The sequence below is a fragment of the Anabrus simplex genome, chromosome 2 (genome assembly GCF_040414725.1).
Source record: "Anabrus simplex isolate iqAnaSimp1 chromosome 2, ASM4041472v1, whole genome shotgun sequence".
Lineage (NCBI taxonomy): Eukaryota > Metazoa > Arthropoda > Insecta > Orthoptera > Tettigoniidae > Anabrus > Anabrus simplex.
The window spans coordinates 1,024,394,538-1,024,413,015 of record NC_090266.1 but is presented as its reverse complement, the minus strand read 5'-3'; the positions used below and the strand labels follow the sequence as shown (position 1 = coordinate 1,024,413,015).

At 36.6% G+C, this 18,478-nt stretch overlaps 1 protein-coding gene across 1 annotated transcript in view; it reads right to left on the bottom strand.

Annotated features, from left to right (window-relative positions):
• Nucleotides 1–18,478, bottom strand: part of LOC136863255 (polycomb group protein Pc) — a 147,889-nt gene that overhangs the window by 21,386 nt on the left and 108,025 nt on the right. Inside the window, exons 5-7 of the mRNA XM_067139638.2 lie at nucleotides 16,456–16,537; nucleotides 12,668–12,936; nucleotides 3,389–3,586 (exon numbers count right to left, since the gene is read on the bottom strand). Coding sequence (XP_066995739.2) covers nucleotides 3,389–3,586; nucleotides 12,668–12,936; nucleotides 16,456–16,537 — 549 coding nt within the window. The remainder of the gene's footprint in view (nucleotides 1–3,388; nucleotides 3,587–12,667; nucleotides 12,937–16,455; nucleotides 16,538–18,478) is intronic.

The window sequence follows — 18,478 nt, the reverse complement described above, 5'->3', positions numbered from 1 at the left end:
TCAAAATGTGCGGACTGCGCTGCAAACGGGTTCTGGCCAGGTAATGACTACAAATGCAGTCTGGCCATGGGTTCAGTACCGCCAAGGCATCCAAGATAACACCACGCCGGATCTCCTCAAGGATTTTATCCATATTAAAAACGCTCGTAGGAAAAAAATGGCGAAGTTTTAGGGGCCCAACCGACCGGGCGGAACACCTGGAGCTAGCCCAGGAAGTACGAAATCGATTGCTGGAAAGAAAGATTAAAAAATGGTCGGAATTTTGCCGTCAGATTGCGAATTTTGGCGGATTGTATTTAAAATGTTAAGTAATCAATTATAAATTTCAGTATAATACCATAGCGAAGCACGGGTATCTTGCTGGTATATATATAGAATAACATGTCCTGACTGACAGACTGACTGACTGACTGATTCATGATCGCCGAGTCAAACTACTGGACATAAGATTTTAAAAATGAGGATATCTATATCTCAAAAACCTAAAAGTTTACAGATGTAAAAATTGGTATTTGGAATCTCCTTTAAAAATAAGGAAACACGTGTTTTTTTGTTTTCAGAAATTCCCATTAAGGGGTGAAAAAGGGGGGAAAATGTGTTGAACACCTTTTATGAGGTGACATATCTCAAAAACTGAAGATGTTACAGATTGAAATTTGGAATTTCCTTTGAAAATGAAGAAACACATTTTTTTGTGTTTTTTGGATAATCCGATGAACAGGAGTGACAAACGGGGTGAATTTTTAAAAGGACTATATCTGCAAATTATCCCAAGACACGTAACATATTACAGATTTGAAAACTGGTATTTGGAATTTCCTGTAAAAGTAAAGATTTTTTTTTTTTTTTTTTTTTTTGGAAAATCCACTGAAGGGGAACTGAAAAAGGGGGTGAATTTTTATAATTAGCATATCTACAGTATATTTCAAAAACTTAACATATTGCAGGCATGTAAATTGGTATTTGGAATCTCCTTTAAATATAAGGAAACACGTATTCTTTGGTTTTCAGAAACAACACTTAATGTGGGCAGGGTGAAAGAATTGAAAAATTAGTCGAATTATTTGTACAAGAATGTATATACAAAAAAAAATCTCAAGATGTTACAAATGTGAAAACTGGTATTTGGAATCTGCTTGAAAAATAAAGGAACATGCATTGGGGGGGGATCAACTTAAGGGGAAAGGAAGGGGGGGTGAAAAAGGAGTTGAATTACTTTGATGGGGATACATATATCTCAAAAACTCAAGATGTTACAGTTGTGATAATTGGTATTTGGAAGTAAAGAAACAGGAACTGTTTGTTTTTGGAAAATTCACATGAGTGGGGAGTGTGAAAGGATCAAGGGTTATAAATTCCATTTTCGGTTCCGTATTGAACTGAGATTACATCTAATTTGATTTCAAAAAAATTGTTTATTCCTTCTATTCAATACTTTACATTACTTGCAATGCAAATATTTACATCGCAATGTGTTACCAGAGACTAATTTCGACCCTACTTGGGGTCATCATCAGCCTTAATTGAGTACACATTAATTGTTGAGTCCTTGAACAATATCTTCTTATAAAGTGATAAAACTAGTGTTATGAGCTATATATATTAGTTAGTCCAGACTAACGCTAATAACAGAACAAGATAGACACTCTACGGCATTTGATTTAACAACATTATAACCATTGAGATTTACACACAAATGGGAAGACTACTGTTATAGTGATAAATATTCCAACTAGTACATCGGAAAAATTTTCAACGTATATTCCATTTTAACGTATTCTCACCTGAATGTGTTGAAACCAATTTAAATCAAGAAGAAACACCAAATGTTCATTCCTGATCTAATTTTCTATAATAGGAACATATGTTTTATACATATTTTATTCTTCAAATCAAGTTAAAAGAAGAGGATCCATTTCAATTCCAGACGAATGCCAATTAAAAAACTTCTCACCAATATAAATATATATATTTTAGACAATATTGTAAAATTGTACTACAATAGTTTTAACTTGTGTTTGTAACATTCACGTCAAACTTTTTAATCATGATATTGAAAATAACTTTTAACATCACAATGTCTCATTGCAATTTTATATAACCAATAATTGTAAACAGTCTTAATTGTAATTATTTGTTTTAAGGTTATCCATTGTGCTGATGATGCCCATTAAGAAGGGCGAAACATGTTCAGGATCTTTCTATTTTTTATAATTATTTAACCACAGAATGTGGTATTCTAAGTATTGACTAGGTTAACATTAAACGAATATTTCGTAAATTGTATGTAATCTACTGAAACATCGAAAGGAACCTGGATCACTGAACGTCACATAAAATTATAACATAAAACACTCAAGCCAGTCAAAACACTTCATTAAAACATGTCAAAGCACACAAAGTCTTAAACCATTAAATGAACACGACGCCAACCTCGTGAACAAAGAACATGCTCATGGCAAAAACACACATGTGGAATGAATGTAGTTAGTCCAAGGAATACAGGAAACTGCGAAGCACGAAGTTATAACACAAAAACTCAAACACTTCATTAAAATATGTCATAACCTTACAAGGCCAAAATATTCAAGAAACGCCAACTTCGTGAACAAAGAATATGGGTTAGATCATAACAAGCGAAAAGAGCAGAACAAAGAATTTGCAGAGCAAAGGCTGTTGACACCTAAGCTTCACATGGAAGAACTGTTATCCCGGCTTTAAATTCAATTCCAATGATGACACAAATATCACACGGTTAAAAGTACCAATCATATATTAAAATGAGTTATTGACTATCATGGACTTGCCTTCGACCAACGCACACAATCGATTGTACAGAAGTGAGGTGATTATCGAATGTTAACGTTTGAAATTTTTGTCCGCAAAGTCATAAAACTATACCGTCCATCCATAAAACCATAAAATGTTGCAATTTCTGGCAATTTTATGGATAAACCGTAAAAGTTGGCAGGTACGTATTACTATTTGTTTTCAATTATAAAGAGTGCAGTTAAGTTTCAGGGTATATTTTTACTTCGTTTCCTGCTCAATTCTCAAACCCAGAGTCAAAACTCAAAGGAATGAGTAGAATAACCTCATTTTATTTTATTTAGTGCCAGGAGTGTCCGTGGACACGTTTGGCTCTCCTGGTGCAGGTCTTTCTATTTGGAATACATATTTATAATTGCCGACACTGCTGTAAAGGTTCTTATGTAAGCCCGCCATTGGGATTTGGCCAAACAGTTATCAAGAGCATGCTTATTCTCTCTCTACTTCTTCTTATTCTTTTTTTTTGAATGACTTTTGAATGACCTACTATCTCCCGAATACTGGATACTGGCTGCATTTAAGCGAATGCAGCTATCGAGCTCGGTACAACAATTATTACCTGTTCTTGTGACAAGTGGCCAGTGACTAAGGCCAGTGCTGGTCCTGTAGCCTGTTTCTTTGCACCATTCACAGTGCGGGGATTTCTTGGAGTGAGAGCAGGTGGAGGAAATGCTGCTAATTCTGTAGATGGCTGAGCACCTTCCAAAGATTCTCTACAGCTGGTCAATGATGGATGTTGACAGAGGATAGGTTGTGGCTGTGAAACATCAATACTATGATTATCCATATGACAACAGTTGGAAGGTCAGCCATCCAAATTCTAATGAAGCATTTTATTTTATAACATTTTGCCTTACCATAGTAGCAACTAAGTCTGAATTAATTTTTTACCAAACTTATACATGACTCAAAGGAAATTATCACTTGCATATGTGCAGTCATTTGATTAAACAAGCTGTAGCATTTAACAATCTATCATTCAAATAACACAGGTCTGAGAAATAAGGTTTTCCTTTACAGTGAAGGGTGCAATAGGAGCCCAAAACTTAATAAACAGACTGACCAAGAAAGTGGAAGTGGATCATTTCAATTAAATTTTTTTGGTCTAAAACCATGTTTTTTAATTGATTACACAGTGTGATAGTACATATATTACACCCTCGCACTGTATGTAGAAGTTAGAGATATTATTGTCAGTATTCGATTTATTATTACTATTATTATTATTATTATTATTATTATTATTATCTGTATTTCATTTGTATATTTTGTCATTTATATTTGTAAGCTGGGAGATATCCACATATGTAGGTATGAGTAATTTGTTTTGCACGAGTGGGAAAACATTGCTATATTGGACTCTGGTAATTTGTATGACTCATGCGGACATCCCAGTGTTTGTTGAGATGTACTTGTTGTCGGGAAGTTCTATGAGTCATGTAGATATCCCAGTCTGAGGAGATGAGCTTGTTGTGGTACTAGGAAAGTTTGAAGACTCATGTAATATGCCCCAGAGTTTGTTATTGTCTTGGGAGCAAGAAGTAGTTCAGGGCATGGTCTTGACATGAGCATCACTCATGATTGGCTGGCAAGGACCAATCAAGACATATCATGTGAGAGGAAGGGGAATGCTGATGTCTATAAAGGTTAATCACTACGGAAGAGAACCACAACTGATACACTGTACGGGAAGGAAGTGGTGCTGATACACGGTACTGGAGTGACACGGCTGCTATGGACTGGACTTCAAAAGTTCGTGGAGCGTAGTCTTGTTATGTTCGTGGAAAGTGGCTGATTGTGGAGTGCTTGCACATTAAGTATTGTAGCACTTGTGGCGACCTGGCATTATCTGTTGGTGAAAGCTATCTCAGACTTTCCGTAATTTATGTTCAGGATCGATAAGCGTGTGTTACTTAAATGTATATATCTTTACAACAAGTGTTAAAGTCTGTGAACACAATATTACGAGGTACAGTATCTGTGGGATGTTAGAAGTGCTGATTATGAGAATTGGCAAGTAGTATTGATACAGAGACAGTGAAGGGTATTTATCTACAGTACACATATGTACATTGTTCATCGGACTATCTACAAATGGTAGTTTAGTTCTCGCTTTCGTTTTCCCACTATTTTTATTGTTGTTGTAAATATGGAGTGTTCCAGCAATATTTTATGTGTGTATTATATGTATAATTTTTGTGTTGATGAGGTGCTCATGCATGGATTTTGTTAAGAATATAGTTACATAGCTATTTTAGAATCAGTGGAGTTATTGATGAACCTAGGTGCATTTCCTACCTATTTAGTCATTTTCAGGAGGTTAGGTAAGGCCTGCAGCAGATGTACCAGTACGCAGCATTATGTACATGCCCTGGGATATAAAGTTTATCATGCTCTATCAAAATTCGAGGGATCCATTCTGGTGAACTCTGGCGCCCATACTACGGACGTTTCGGTTAACTGTTTTTATTAATTTAATTTATTTTAAAGTATTTTATATTATATTTTAGTAATTTTCTTTATGATCATTTATGACTATTTATTAGTATCATCAAATAGTTACAATAGTATATTATACTGATTGTGCCCTGTGCGCATTATCTTCATTGTTGAAGTCCAGTGTTTAGTTCTTTTTTTTTTTTTTTTTTTACAATACTTCACAACCTAAAGTAATAAATTGTTGCAATTTCACTGAGTAGAATTAAAGGGAAACTGGCCTAACTTAATTAATGATTTTGAGACTGAACGTTCTCTTGCTGTCAAAAAGGAACCAAACACTGGACTTCAAATAATAATAATAATAATAATAATAATAATAATAATAATAATAATAATAATGGTTTACATCTCAATAACTACTTTTATGGTTTTTGGAGATGCCGAGGTGATATAATTTTGGCAGGAGTTTTTACGTACCAACACAGGGCTGATGTCACATCACCGGACTGAGCCAGGATTGAACCTGACTCAGAAAGCCAGTTTCTTAACCATCTGAGTCACTCAGCCCTCACTGACCACTTTCCTCACACTAGTATTGTGCATTTCCAGCCATGCCAATGATGACAGACTCCATGTACCAAGGCATGCTACCCACAAGTTCCTGGATTGTTTTCTGAGAGATACGCATTCACTCCTCCAACAGTGCAAGTCTCATTTCATTGAGGGTATCAAACTTTTGATGTCTGATATTTTATGCAAGCATATCCCATAGGTGTTCATGGGGACTGAGCTTTGGGCTATGTGCTGGCCAAAAAAAACTCCAACCCACGACAAGTGACATAGGGGGCGGACATTGTCGTGCACTAGCCTGAAGATTTTGCCGACACATGTAGCAAGGAGGATTCCATGCTCTGTTAAAACCTCCTCAATGTATTGGTGTACATTTAGAGTAATAGCATTAATGATGACAACTCCATTCACACCTCAAAGTTGATCCCAAACCATGATGGAGTCATCTCTAAACAGCATTCTCTTGGATATATTGCACAGTGAATATTGCTCCCAAGTCCTTCTCCCAGCTCTCTACCATCAGGTGACTGATGATAAAATCACAACTCATCCATAGTACAGTTCTGGTACTGACATACACATTCTGTGCTATGGTATTCTCTTCCACAATAATCTCTTCAAATTTCCATGGTTTGTAACAGTGGTTAATCAATCCTATTCTGTGGAAGTTCCCTGTTACATATCAGTATCAAACAAACTTTCCCAATCTTCACTCCATCCAATACCACACAATGAAACTTCAACTGCTCTGCTTCTAATCTACTGTTATCTCTCTTCTTCATTACTGATGTCTTTGATACCAATATAAATGGTCCATTATTGGACATTATAAATTTTCCAGCTAACTCATTCCTGGTTGCCAGTGTTTCGCTCTCGTGTGCTAGGTTGGGCTCATCAGTTGGTACCTAGCAGACCTACCGGAGATGCTGGCTAGTGCATACCATGGAGGCCACTGCGTAGGCTACTTGGAGCCACTAGCAGTGCCAATGCACTATGAGAGACTTTTGTCTCTTTACCAAAAATTTATAATACCAATATAATTGGTATTATAAATTTACTCATTCGGGACAAATATTTCAGATTTCCTATGGGAATCAACATCTATATCATCTGATGTCTTTGAGACATTCATCAAAACTGTCTCGAGTAAATCTTGTGGACAATTCCTTTACTATAGTCATACACATTCCCTTTTTTTTTTTCTGAACCAGTCCTCTTTATGTTCTCAGAAACTCAATCTGTACACTTTCTAGAGCCTATGACCTAGATGTTCGCCCCCTTTAAACAACAATCATCATCATCATCATCATCATCTACACTTTCCCTTTTTATTTCTTTCCATAAATTTTGCTCCATTTCTTCAAACATTCTTCTCAAGAACTAAAAATATCCTATTCCTTCTACCAAGCAGTACCCCAGTTCTTCTTTACAGATTAATTATTATTATTATTATTATTATTATTATTATTATTATTATTATTATTATTATTATTATTATTATAGCGGCGGTTTAGCACTTAATATAACAATTAGCGGTATAAAAGAGGGTTTTGAAACATGAACATAAAATTTAGAATCGTTAAAACCATATCATAAAATCAAAATTAAACGAGGTAAAATACATGGAAACTAATGGCAAGATGTGGACAGTAGAAGGAACCCTACAAGGTTGTGGATTGAAGGACTTTTATGGCTGAAACTTCAACAAACAATAATTTAGTTAATACCTATTTATTATCAAAAAACATCAAAGAAAAGGAAATAAGGAACACTACCAGTAGCATAAACACAAAATAGAAATACAAACCCAGATAATATGAAGTTGCATTATCACAATCTTACCGATACTAGTCTTCATGGAAAATACTTGTAATGTGAAGCAACCACCTTCACACACAAAAAACAGGTCAAAGGAAAATAATTCCAAATGAAGCAGATTTTCTGAGGCCAAACTTAGTGAGAAATTTAACTTAAATTACAAAATTGTTAGAAAAAAACGCTTAACAGGCGAGTTGGCCTTGTGGTTAGGAACGTGCAGATGTGAGCTTGCATCCGGGAGATAGTGGGTTCAAACCCCACTGTCGCCAGCCCTGAAAATGGTTTTCTGTGGTTTCCCATTTTTCACACCAGGCAAATACTGGGGGCTGTACCTTAATTAAGGTCACTGCTGCTTTCTTCCTACTCCTAGGCCTTTCCTATCCCATCAACGCCATAAGACCTCTCTGGGTTGGTACGACGTAAAAAAAAAGCTTGCCTCGTGCCAATGTGAAGAGGATGTAAGATGTCTTTACACCATCATAAATTACAATTGATTTCTGAAAGAAGGACTGACGGGTACACTCCTGTGACAAATTAAAACTTGAAATAAAATAAAATAAAGTTACACTACGAAATTTAAGATTTGCTTATCCCAAGAGAAGGCAGAGCTCTGTCCGCTCTACATAATGCTGAAGACAGAATTAAATCACCCTGTGATGCGCTTCCGAAAGGTAGCCCGCGCTGGGTGGTGTAACAGGAAATGGCACAGCAAAATTAATGACCAATGACCGCACAGGAGTTACCTTTTGATTAATTTAAACCAATCACATTGAAATTTTTAATTTGATGCTTGTTGTCTTTTCCTTGGAAACTTCCCGAAGCTTGTATCTTGTGCAAGTCCCAGAAAAATCGACACATGCGGTACAGGGCGTCCCACAAATTTTGAAGATAAAATTTAATACGATTTTAAATGATCCAAAATTTACTTGAAGAAGGCAGCACATGTCACATCTATTATTATTATTATTATTATTATTATTATTAATTTGCACTTTCTTTATACACTACTTCATACTATAAGATAACCACCTCTCATACATCTAGCCACTCCTGTAGTTCTGTCTCATTTTCCTACACCAGCAAGTCATCATCCAAAAAACATCATTTTCATTTCCCAAATGTTCTATACAAACTGCTGCATTATTTCATTCACCAACATTATGAACAACAGAGGAGGGAGGGAACTTCCCTTGCTTTTGAACATTTCCCAGATGAAACAACTTTCTAATTTTTTTACACGATTTCCATTCATTTTGAATGGTTTAATAGTGTACTAACATCTGAAGGTTTTTGGCAATGATGGGAAAGGAGAGGGAAGATAGCAGTAGCGATTCCAGTGTTGTGATTTTCTCACATATCTTGTTTCAATGGCAATGCCATTTTTCTTGAATATTAGAGCCCATCTATGAAGACAGGAGTACGTATGTAAAGATGTGATGTTTGTCCTACTTTCAAGTCTGTCCATGCCTTTCCTTTCTGATGCTACCTCCAGCCACACTAATCTATTATTGTGCTTATCCTTTTGTGTGTTTCTATCCTCCTTTCTAGCTTCCTATCTTTAATGCCTGATGTTAGGTACTTGAAAAGTAGTACTATCTTACCAATGTTTCCAAACCTTGAGGATATTACTCTTGTTCCACACCACTTACTGTACATCAATCTGTACAATCCCTGTGAATTCACTTCCATTGCAGTTTACATCATATCCAGGCATATTTCATTCACTTCAAGGGCATTCCTTTCTTTCTGTTTTTTAAATGTTTTCTCATCCCTTGCTTGTATGTTCTAGTACTAATTCCTGAAATGATTAAATCTACACAACTAACTCACCTGCCTAGAGAAATTATGTAGTGACAAAGAATCACAGAAAAATTTTGACACCAGTTAAGAACATCTTACTCTCTCCTACCTCATTTTCCTTATCTAAATAATGTAATTCCAAACCTTTATAGCCACATTCTGTTGTCGTATCCTAGGGAATGGACAGGCTGGGCATTAGGGTTCAAATATCAGACTGACCTTGATTGAAAATACTTTCTGACACCATGAAATTCTTACTCTAATTTATTCTAAACAGATTGTCAAATTTACCATTTACTGTACTTGAACACTTACAGCACACCTGCAATTATTCTCCTCTCAACATTGATTTTAATTAATCAGTTTGCCAGTCTCTGACTTCTTTAGAAAATATACACACTTCTATGTTTATCTATACAACACTTATAAATTCTCTTCAGTCTTTTTTTTTGCTAGTTGTTTTACGTCTCACCAACACAGATAGGTCTTACGGCGACGATGGGACAGGAAAGGGCTAGGAGTGGGAAGGAAGTGGTCGTGGCCTTAATTAAGGTACAGTCCCCGCATTTGCCTGGTGTGAAAATGGGAAACCACGGAAAACCACTTTCAGGGCTGCCGACAGTGGGGTTCGAACCTACTATCTCCCGAATACTGGATACTGGCCGCACTTAAGTGACTGCAGCTATCGAGCTCGGTCTTCAGTCTTTAAAGTCTCTTAACTAGTTGATACACTTCTCAGATTTGGAAGCTTGCTTCTTCTTGCTTCTCTCTTGATTCCTCGCTGTAGGGCTCCTCTGGATTCTTCCTTGACAGTTTCAAGACTCTAACACAGAACTCCTTAGGTGAACATGAACTGAAGCTACAGTCTCCTCAAACACTCAGCGAGTTCTCTACGCACTGTCTTTGTGCCTTAACATGTGGGACACAGCTAACCAGTTCTACTGATTGGCAGGCTCAACTACTGCCTAATCTAAATAACTTCCCAAACTGCTATCTTCACTGACTATTTTCTACAGAGTGACTGCTCTCTGCCAAGTGACCTAGTGACTGTCCCTTCCCGAGAGACTGCTCCTTTCAGACTGACCAGAATTACCACGAGTCTCCCTTGTCACTCTCTCTTATCACTTCTCTGAGTTTCTAGAATAAATCATCTCCTACTACAATGTTCTTTAACAGCACTGATCTGTTGGTTTCCTATTGGTTACCTCAAGTGTGGTCCCACCCGTCTCCTGTATATACATGTGACTGGTGACCTTCCACAGAATCTTCCTAGAAGGAATCGTTGCACCATTACGTGTGTTCTTAGTTTACAGGGCACCTTCCTACGTGACCAACAACACGCTTGTTTTTCACTGGTCCACCCAATTTGAGTCTCAAACCATGACCTTCTGGTCTGTTTACTTCATTCCCTGACAAATATCTTGATTGCTCAAGATTGCTTCACTCTCTGGCTCACTAAATGTTCCAAGTTGAGACTAGCTTTAAGAATGCGCTTAATTATAATTGTAATTCTGCACTTATTCACTGTACTGATATTTACTATTAATCACTCACTTCCACTGTTTCTTCTTTATCTTCTCTTTATATGTTACACCTAAATTACTCATGATTATTAGGGATTCTGACTGTGAGGTCACGGGTTGAATCCCGTTCGATGCGCTCACTCCATAATTTCCCACGGATGGACGTGTTGCGAATCGGCACTTGCGACTTTGTTTGTTGGCACTAATTCTCTCATTTTTCTTTCAATGGAATCCTTTGATACTGATTCAGTGACAATGAAGGCCAAGAATGCAGGTTGAGCCAGCAAGGCTACAATTTTGGCAGTCCAGCAGTGAACAAAACAATAGTGTCGGTGAAATGTCAAGGCTCATGATAAGGAAGCTCCTTAGAAGAAGTTACGAGCTGATTAACAATGGAGGAGACACCCTACAGGATCTGGATAGGGAAACTATGAGAATCTTCCATTGGGCTATATAAAGAGCGAAGCCAAATACAATCAGTCAGTCTTGGTTCAATTGCCAGTGAGTTACAAGATGGTTTGCAAATCCTGGCGACTCATTCAAGTCAGTGCATGAACGAGTATTATAGTGAATCATAACTGTCTTAATAACATGATATGTGAAGTGAACTGTTCTCAAACAAAACTGCACTATGAGAAGCCAGTTGGAGGGCAGGAGTTTGATGTGCCAGAAGGTTGTGGGGTTTTACATTTGTGAGTAAATACCATGTTAAGTGGAAAACTTACATGGGAGTTAACTTGTAAATAGTAGTTCAATAAATTTAGTCTACAGTAAAAAAAATATGCTACCTCTCTGAGTAGAGATTTTAGTTTTAAGGATCCTGACATCCCACTGTAATACTACCTCGCTGAATTCCAGTTTATTTGCCAAGTCATTACCAAACAGTCTCACGTCTGTCAAAAGGAAGAGGACTTCATCACTCTAACAGGTTCAACACTTGCTAAAATTCACTGTTAGTCTGTTTTGGTGAATATTTCTTAAGTAGTTGTTAGCCTTACTTATACACAGTCGTATGTTTTTACCTCTAATAGTTTAGGAATTGTTTGCGGACTAATTAGTCCTAGCCATCAATGCACAAGAAGCTCAACTCAGAATTAGAATCCCAACTCATAGGACCACTTACAATGCTACTCAGCTGCTGTCCATGGTTGCAGAACTAGGACTTACAAGAAACGCCCACCAGAAACCACTTTATTTGATCAATATTACATAAAATATCACATGTAGAAAAATCTTTGCAAATCTGAGTAATCACTGCAAATGATCCTCAAATATTCAATGGTCAATATTAGTGAAGAAACTCTCTTAGAAAGAGTGAAATGCAATTACAAGACCCAGCACAATAATTAACAATCAGGGGGTGTTCCTGATGGCTGCTGAATAAAAACTCTATCAAAGACCTCTCTGAGATGATGATGATGATGATTATGATGATGATGATTATGATGATGATGATGATTATGATGATCATGATTTAAAAATAGAATTCTTGCACAAGTTTAAATTCACCAGAATTGCAGCAAAGGTTTCTGATGATATACAATTATGTTCAACCATTATAATGTACAAGATTCACAGAAACAGAGAGTATAATAATAGGAAATAGACGGAAGAATTCCACAGTTAAGCATTAAGAGTATTAATTTTCTCAATAAAACACAAATCTTCACAAACATACCTATACTTACATTGTATGTGGGCAAGGGTATGGTCTTCATGGGAACTAAACGAGGCAACTTAATTGGCATAGGACTACTAGTAGTGATCGTTACGCCAATCTTCCCTGACTCTTTTGACAGAACTTCTGCCTTACGCTTGGTGCCTGCCATATCTCGGCGGTTCACAACAACTCGATCTTCACTACTGCTACTACTACTGTTCTCAGCATCTGCAGCATCTGGCAACAGAGCAACCAAGTCTGGAGGTGGTGGAGTGGAGCCAGACCCATCAGCAGAAACTGCAAATACATTACATATTCCTGAGTATTATCAGCTCAGAACCACTTTATAGTTCAAGGGGCATTTTGCAAAAGAAAATTAATTTTTTAAATTAGTAAGGTGCACATATTATTGCACACATTGCATACAATTTGAGTCTAGATCATATGATTCTCATATGTTATAACAATGATTTATGAATATTATGCTGGGCTGAGGCGCTGACTTTCTGAGCCCAAGTTGGCAGGTTCGATCCTGGATCAGACCGGTGGTATTTGAAGGTGCTCAAATACATCAGCCCCGTGTTGATAGATTTACTGGCACGTAAAAGAACTCATATGGGACTAAATTCTAGCATTTTGGCGACTCCAAAAACCATAAAAGTAGTTAGTGGGACATTGAAATGATAACATTATTATTATGAATAACATTCTGAAATTTTGACCGGATTGTATGTACAATATTGAGAAAACAGCAATGAAATTGGTGCAATTTGTTGTAAATGTTATCACAACTATGTAACAGATGTCAAAATTGAAGAATTTAATTTAATTTTTTTTATTTTTTGCTAGTGGCTTTATGTTGCACCGACATAGATAGGTCTTATGGCGACAATGGGATAGGAAAGGCCTAGGAGTCGGAAGGAAGCAACCGTGGCCTGAATTAAAGTAAGCATTTGTCTGGTGTGAAAATGGGAAACCATGGAAAACTATCTTCAGGGCTGCCGGCAGTGGGATTCGAACCCACTATCTCCCAGATGCAAGCTCACAGCCAAGCGCTCCTAACCGCATGGCCAACTCGCCCGGTGAATTTAAATTTAATAGGAAATTAGTGTATTCAAGCCTGCCTTCTAACTTCACAGCAAGACTGGACTGAACACTGAAGTTACTGAATTATATATTGACATGAATATAATCCTAGGCTAAGATATTACACATAATATTAACATATAATAACTAGACGAGAGAGACTGGTGAATGACAATTGCTGTTAAGAGTCAACAGCAATGTTATGAAAACAAAAGTTTTACAATTTTTATTCTACTGTCATTTTTAACTTTTCAAGGACTTTCCTCCATTACATTATAAGAAATCAAATAGAATATTATAAGATATTTCAACAATTGGCATATAAGATGCTTACTGTAACACATAAAATACTGGCTGTATAAAGCATGTAATTATGAGGTATGGCCAAACTTTCAGGACACATTAACCCATTCCAGTCTGGGCCTTAATATCCCTTACAAACGTTCTGGACTGAGCATTTTAATGTATTTTTAAAACATTATATCTCTGTACCTGTAAGAGATATTTACATGATTCTTTTTTCTTTCTGCTTTTTTGAGCATCTTGTTTAGAAAAACACTATTTGTATTATGTCAACTACCACTTGAGATTTTAAAATTGTTTATATATTACACCATGTTTTTCGAATGGAAAAAAAGGACTGACTGATAACTAAGCAAGTACACTTTTCTGAAATACTGTTATATTTACCCAATTTTGCTAATATAAAATGTGCATTGCAATTACAAAACAACAACAATAATGAATATGATATAAAATAATTTTTCAATAACAGTAATAATTAAGTTACAATAATGAAAATGGGAGCTATTATGAAATTTTATTTTAATTGATGAATTTTGTCAAAAGTTACTCAAATGTAAAATTATTGTTCCATTCACCACAAAAGACTTCTGGGAAAGAGAGAAAATACAGTCTTCTAAACAGACAAATTTACTAATATGTAGACAATCTTACGTATTCATGCAAATATGAAATATGCGGGAACATGCGCTAGGCCGTAAAACGAACTCCAGTCATAATGAAATGTAAGAAGTTGTTTCAAATTCATATGTCAATAATATGTTCATTTGCTCATAAACTTATAATATATCATAAAATATCGAAAATATCACTTTCGTCAAGCACATGTTTGCCACGAGAAGCCATGTCTTAGTGCTCACTGAGTGACAACATCTCGTGATGCATGTTCATCGAAAATATCGTAAATTCTCTGACTTAGACATATAATACTGCCTTCTGATTAAATACTCTTGTAACTAATACATGAAGAAACATGATCTAACCACCAGAATGCGTGCATAGCTCATTCTTGATTTTTAGTGAATTGTAAAACCTTACTACGGGCTATGCCCGCAGCGAGGCCTGAGCGTAATTTCGGCCGCTGTGAGCTATGCTCGCAGTTAGACCACAAGGAGTTAATGTACTGTGCAGAGTTATAGAAAATGAGTTCTAATATGGATATAAAGCATTTCTGGACGAATGTCCATAAACATAAACAGAACATACCAGCATACCACATAAGACCCTCCGTTATTATTGATACATTCATCAAACCGCTGCCCAATTGAATCCTGGATGCGCTGACGTATCCCTGTGACAGCAGGCGGCATGCTGGTACATTCTGTTTCTGTGTATTTCCCATTATTGACATACTATGTACAGTTCTTGAAAATTATTTCTAACATGGAGATAAAGCGTTTCCTTATAACATATTTTCTTCTTCTACAGTATGTGTGAGAAATGTGTCACACCTTATTTTTACACTATGTATACAGTGAAGGAAACATAAATGTTCACATATCAATATCTGAAATCTGTGCAACTCCCAGTTTGGTTTCTTGGGTAGTATACATTTGCACTCTTACAAACAGCAACATACAGTATATGATAGTGGGTACATTTGTTTTCTGAGCATGTCTAGTCATATAACTGTAGAAGTTGGTAATACTTCTGCTAGCATTGCCAGTGCAGTGTTTTAGTGCTCTTGAAGCAGAGGTTAGATGTGCTCATCTTGCAGAGCCAAGGACTAGGTCAAACTGTGGCACGGCACAAGGAAAAGTGACTGGCATGGAGGAACTGGTTTAAGAAATGTATCCATTTCTTAGCAGAACAACATATTAGTTGCCAAGTCTCAGGAAAATCTTTTCTTAATTGCAGTCTAGTTCAATGTTCCTGAAAGTCTAAATTCAGTAACACAATTTACAACATATTATGTTCTTGAAAAACATTGCATCTTAAAACAAAATTACTTCTGCAAGCAGACGATGCTGGGAAGAGAAAAGTATAAAGGAAAATCACAGTAGGTAATTCTGTCTATCTACAGAAAGACAGTGAATTAACGTTATACCTAATCCTCAATTTAAGATCACTGCGGTCATGAGAAGTGATCAGTCTTAAGACTTAAGGGTATAAAGCAAAAGCAAGCTTGTAGTTTTATTTAACTGTTGACATCATGATCATAGCCATAAAACTTCTAGATTTGCACAAAATCCGAACCACAGGGATGTGATTGTGTTTCAAATATCCTACATGCTTTGGCTGGGATTCGAACATCTGCCACCTTGCGAAAAGCCAATAACAATGCCACTCGGCTATCGCATCCCAGTGATTAAAGGAGCCACAATCTTACCATAGACCACACTACATCAATTAACACCATTATGGTTATTCCCACAGTTGGTAGTTACAACAACTACCTATTTCAAATATCCATGGAATAATATTCACCTTGACTGTCTTGCTCAGGCAAGGTAGTAGATGAGCTTTCCAGAACATCTTCCAAATGACGGGTGAGATTACTCAGATGTTCCTGCAACAGAGAAGGAAAGTTAGGCATTAAATTCAGTGAATAAATTTTATATTCAAATATTTATTTACAAAATTTGTAGTCTCATAAAGAGATGCTAAGGAGGATATCCAATCATATGCTGGAAAATTGAATGTACAAAACCACAGCCAGTACGTTGCACGGTACATCAGATCTAGCAACTATAATGGAAATATACAGTGTCTAAAACCCCACATCAGTGAGTAATATGATTTCTTCAACAAACAATGCAGACCTGCACTCCTGCAAAGAAATGATCAAAGAATGTTGTCATGAATAATATTCTTTCATGTCATTCCATCTGGTGATACAAATGACTTAGGTCAAGGAAAATGGAGACTCAACAAGCTTATGCTAAATTCAGCTCTATATATTCTTGATGGGAAAGAGGTTTGTGATGTTCAGCTGTTCCCTTTAAAGAAATCACCATTCTCACATCTCTGAAATGGCAGAAAAAAAAGGACTGTAAATTATTTCAAATGCTCTTGGTGCTGAATAAGGTCCTTTCTGTGAATCATCAATGCATGACAGGAATTATAAGTTATGGTGCCCCATGTCATTATGCCAAGGAATTTGATGATAGATTCACGATGATTTGTTTCACTCATCAGGTTTGTAATAGACACAAAATGACCATCAATATGTAGGACTCTAAGGCACAATCTATTTTCCTCATTAACATAACAGATTCATTCACTTCTCCAGGTCCTCATTTACTGACACTATCTGTGTTGATCATGATAACTTCTTTTATACACGGTCTCTTATAAACCCAGACCGCTCAGTGGCATTTCTGCTTTCCGAGACCTAAGTAGCTGTACGGGAGGAACACACATAATTCTTGACCTTGCAAGGAGCATGCATGTGTTCGACCTAGCGTCAGTAGCCAGTCCGAATCTCAGCTGTTAACAAGGTGAGACAGTTATCATTGCACACCGTATTTTCGTATGTAAAAGTTATGTTAAGTATGAGTCGGCTTGATGGAGATGCGATGCATTTGTTCAGCATTTCCTGGTAAGTACCACCTTCATTAGTACAGATTCACGTAATTGTAAATAAATTTGAAAATACTGGTTCAGTGTTCAATGAAAAACATACGTGCGCACAAACAGTTTTAACAGAAGAAAAGCTAGATGACATTGGTGCGATTCTTGAACGGTCACCAAATAAATCACACAAAAAATTAGCGCAACAATTAGGGGTTTCTGTTTCTTCTGCATAGAGAGCTACAAAGCTGTTACACATCAAACCGTACAGGTTTACACGGGCCCATTGTTTAAAACCTGCTGATCCAGCTACAAGAGTGAGACATTGCGAGTGGTATCTTGTATCATTGAACCACAGCTTGTGTTCTTTTCGGATCAGGCCTGATTTCATCTTAATGGTCATGTGAACAGTCATAACTGTCGCTATTGGTGTGCAGAAACTCTTAATGGTGTTTATGAGGTCCCTCATTATGAAGGATGACATTTCCAGCATATGTTATAAGGTAAGATTTCATATAAGATTGTATACACGCTTAAAGCAGGGTGCAACTTTTATTATAATTTGGGTCCACCTTGTTCAATACATTTTTATTCAATTATTCAATTTTTATTCAATTTTTTATGTATTGAATAAGGTGGACCCAAATTATAATAAAAGTCGTAATCTTGGTTCAGTACGGACAAACAATGAAGTTTATTAATTTAATTAAAAGGGTGGCTGTGCGCAACGTAAGATGGGCTGAGGTAGCTGCTGTAGCGCAGAGTACAAACACCATGTGTTCAGTCTGTGTTTATAAGGGAGACCCTGTATTGATTGTACTCTCATACTTCAGTACCTTCTGCAGTTTCACGATGTTAGCATATTAACTTGCACTATAAACAACACCACCACCATCATTGTCAACTTACATTCATATAAAAAATGAGCATTCTAACC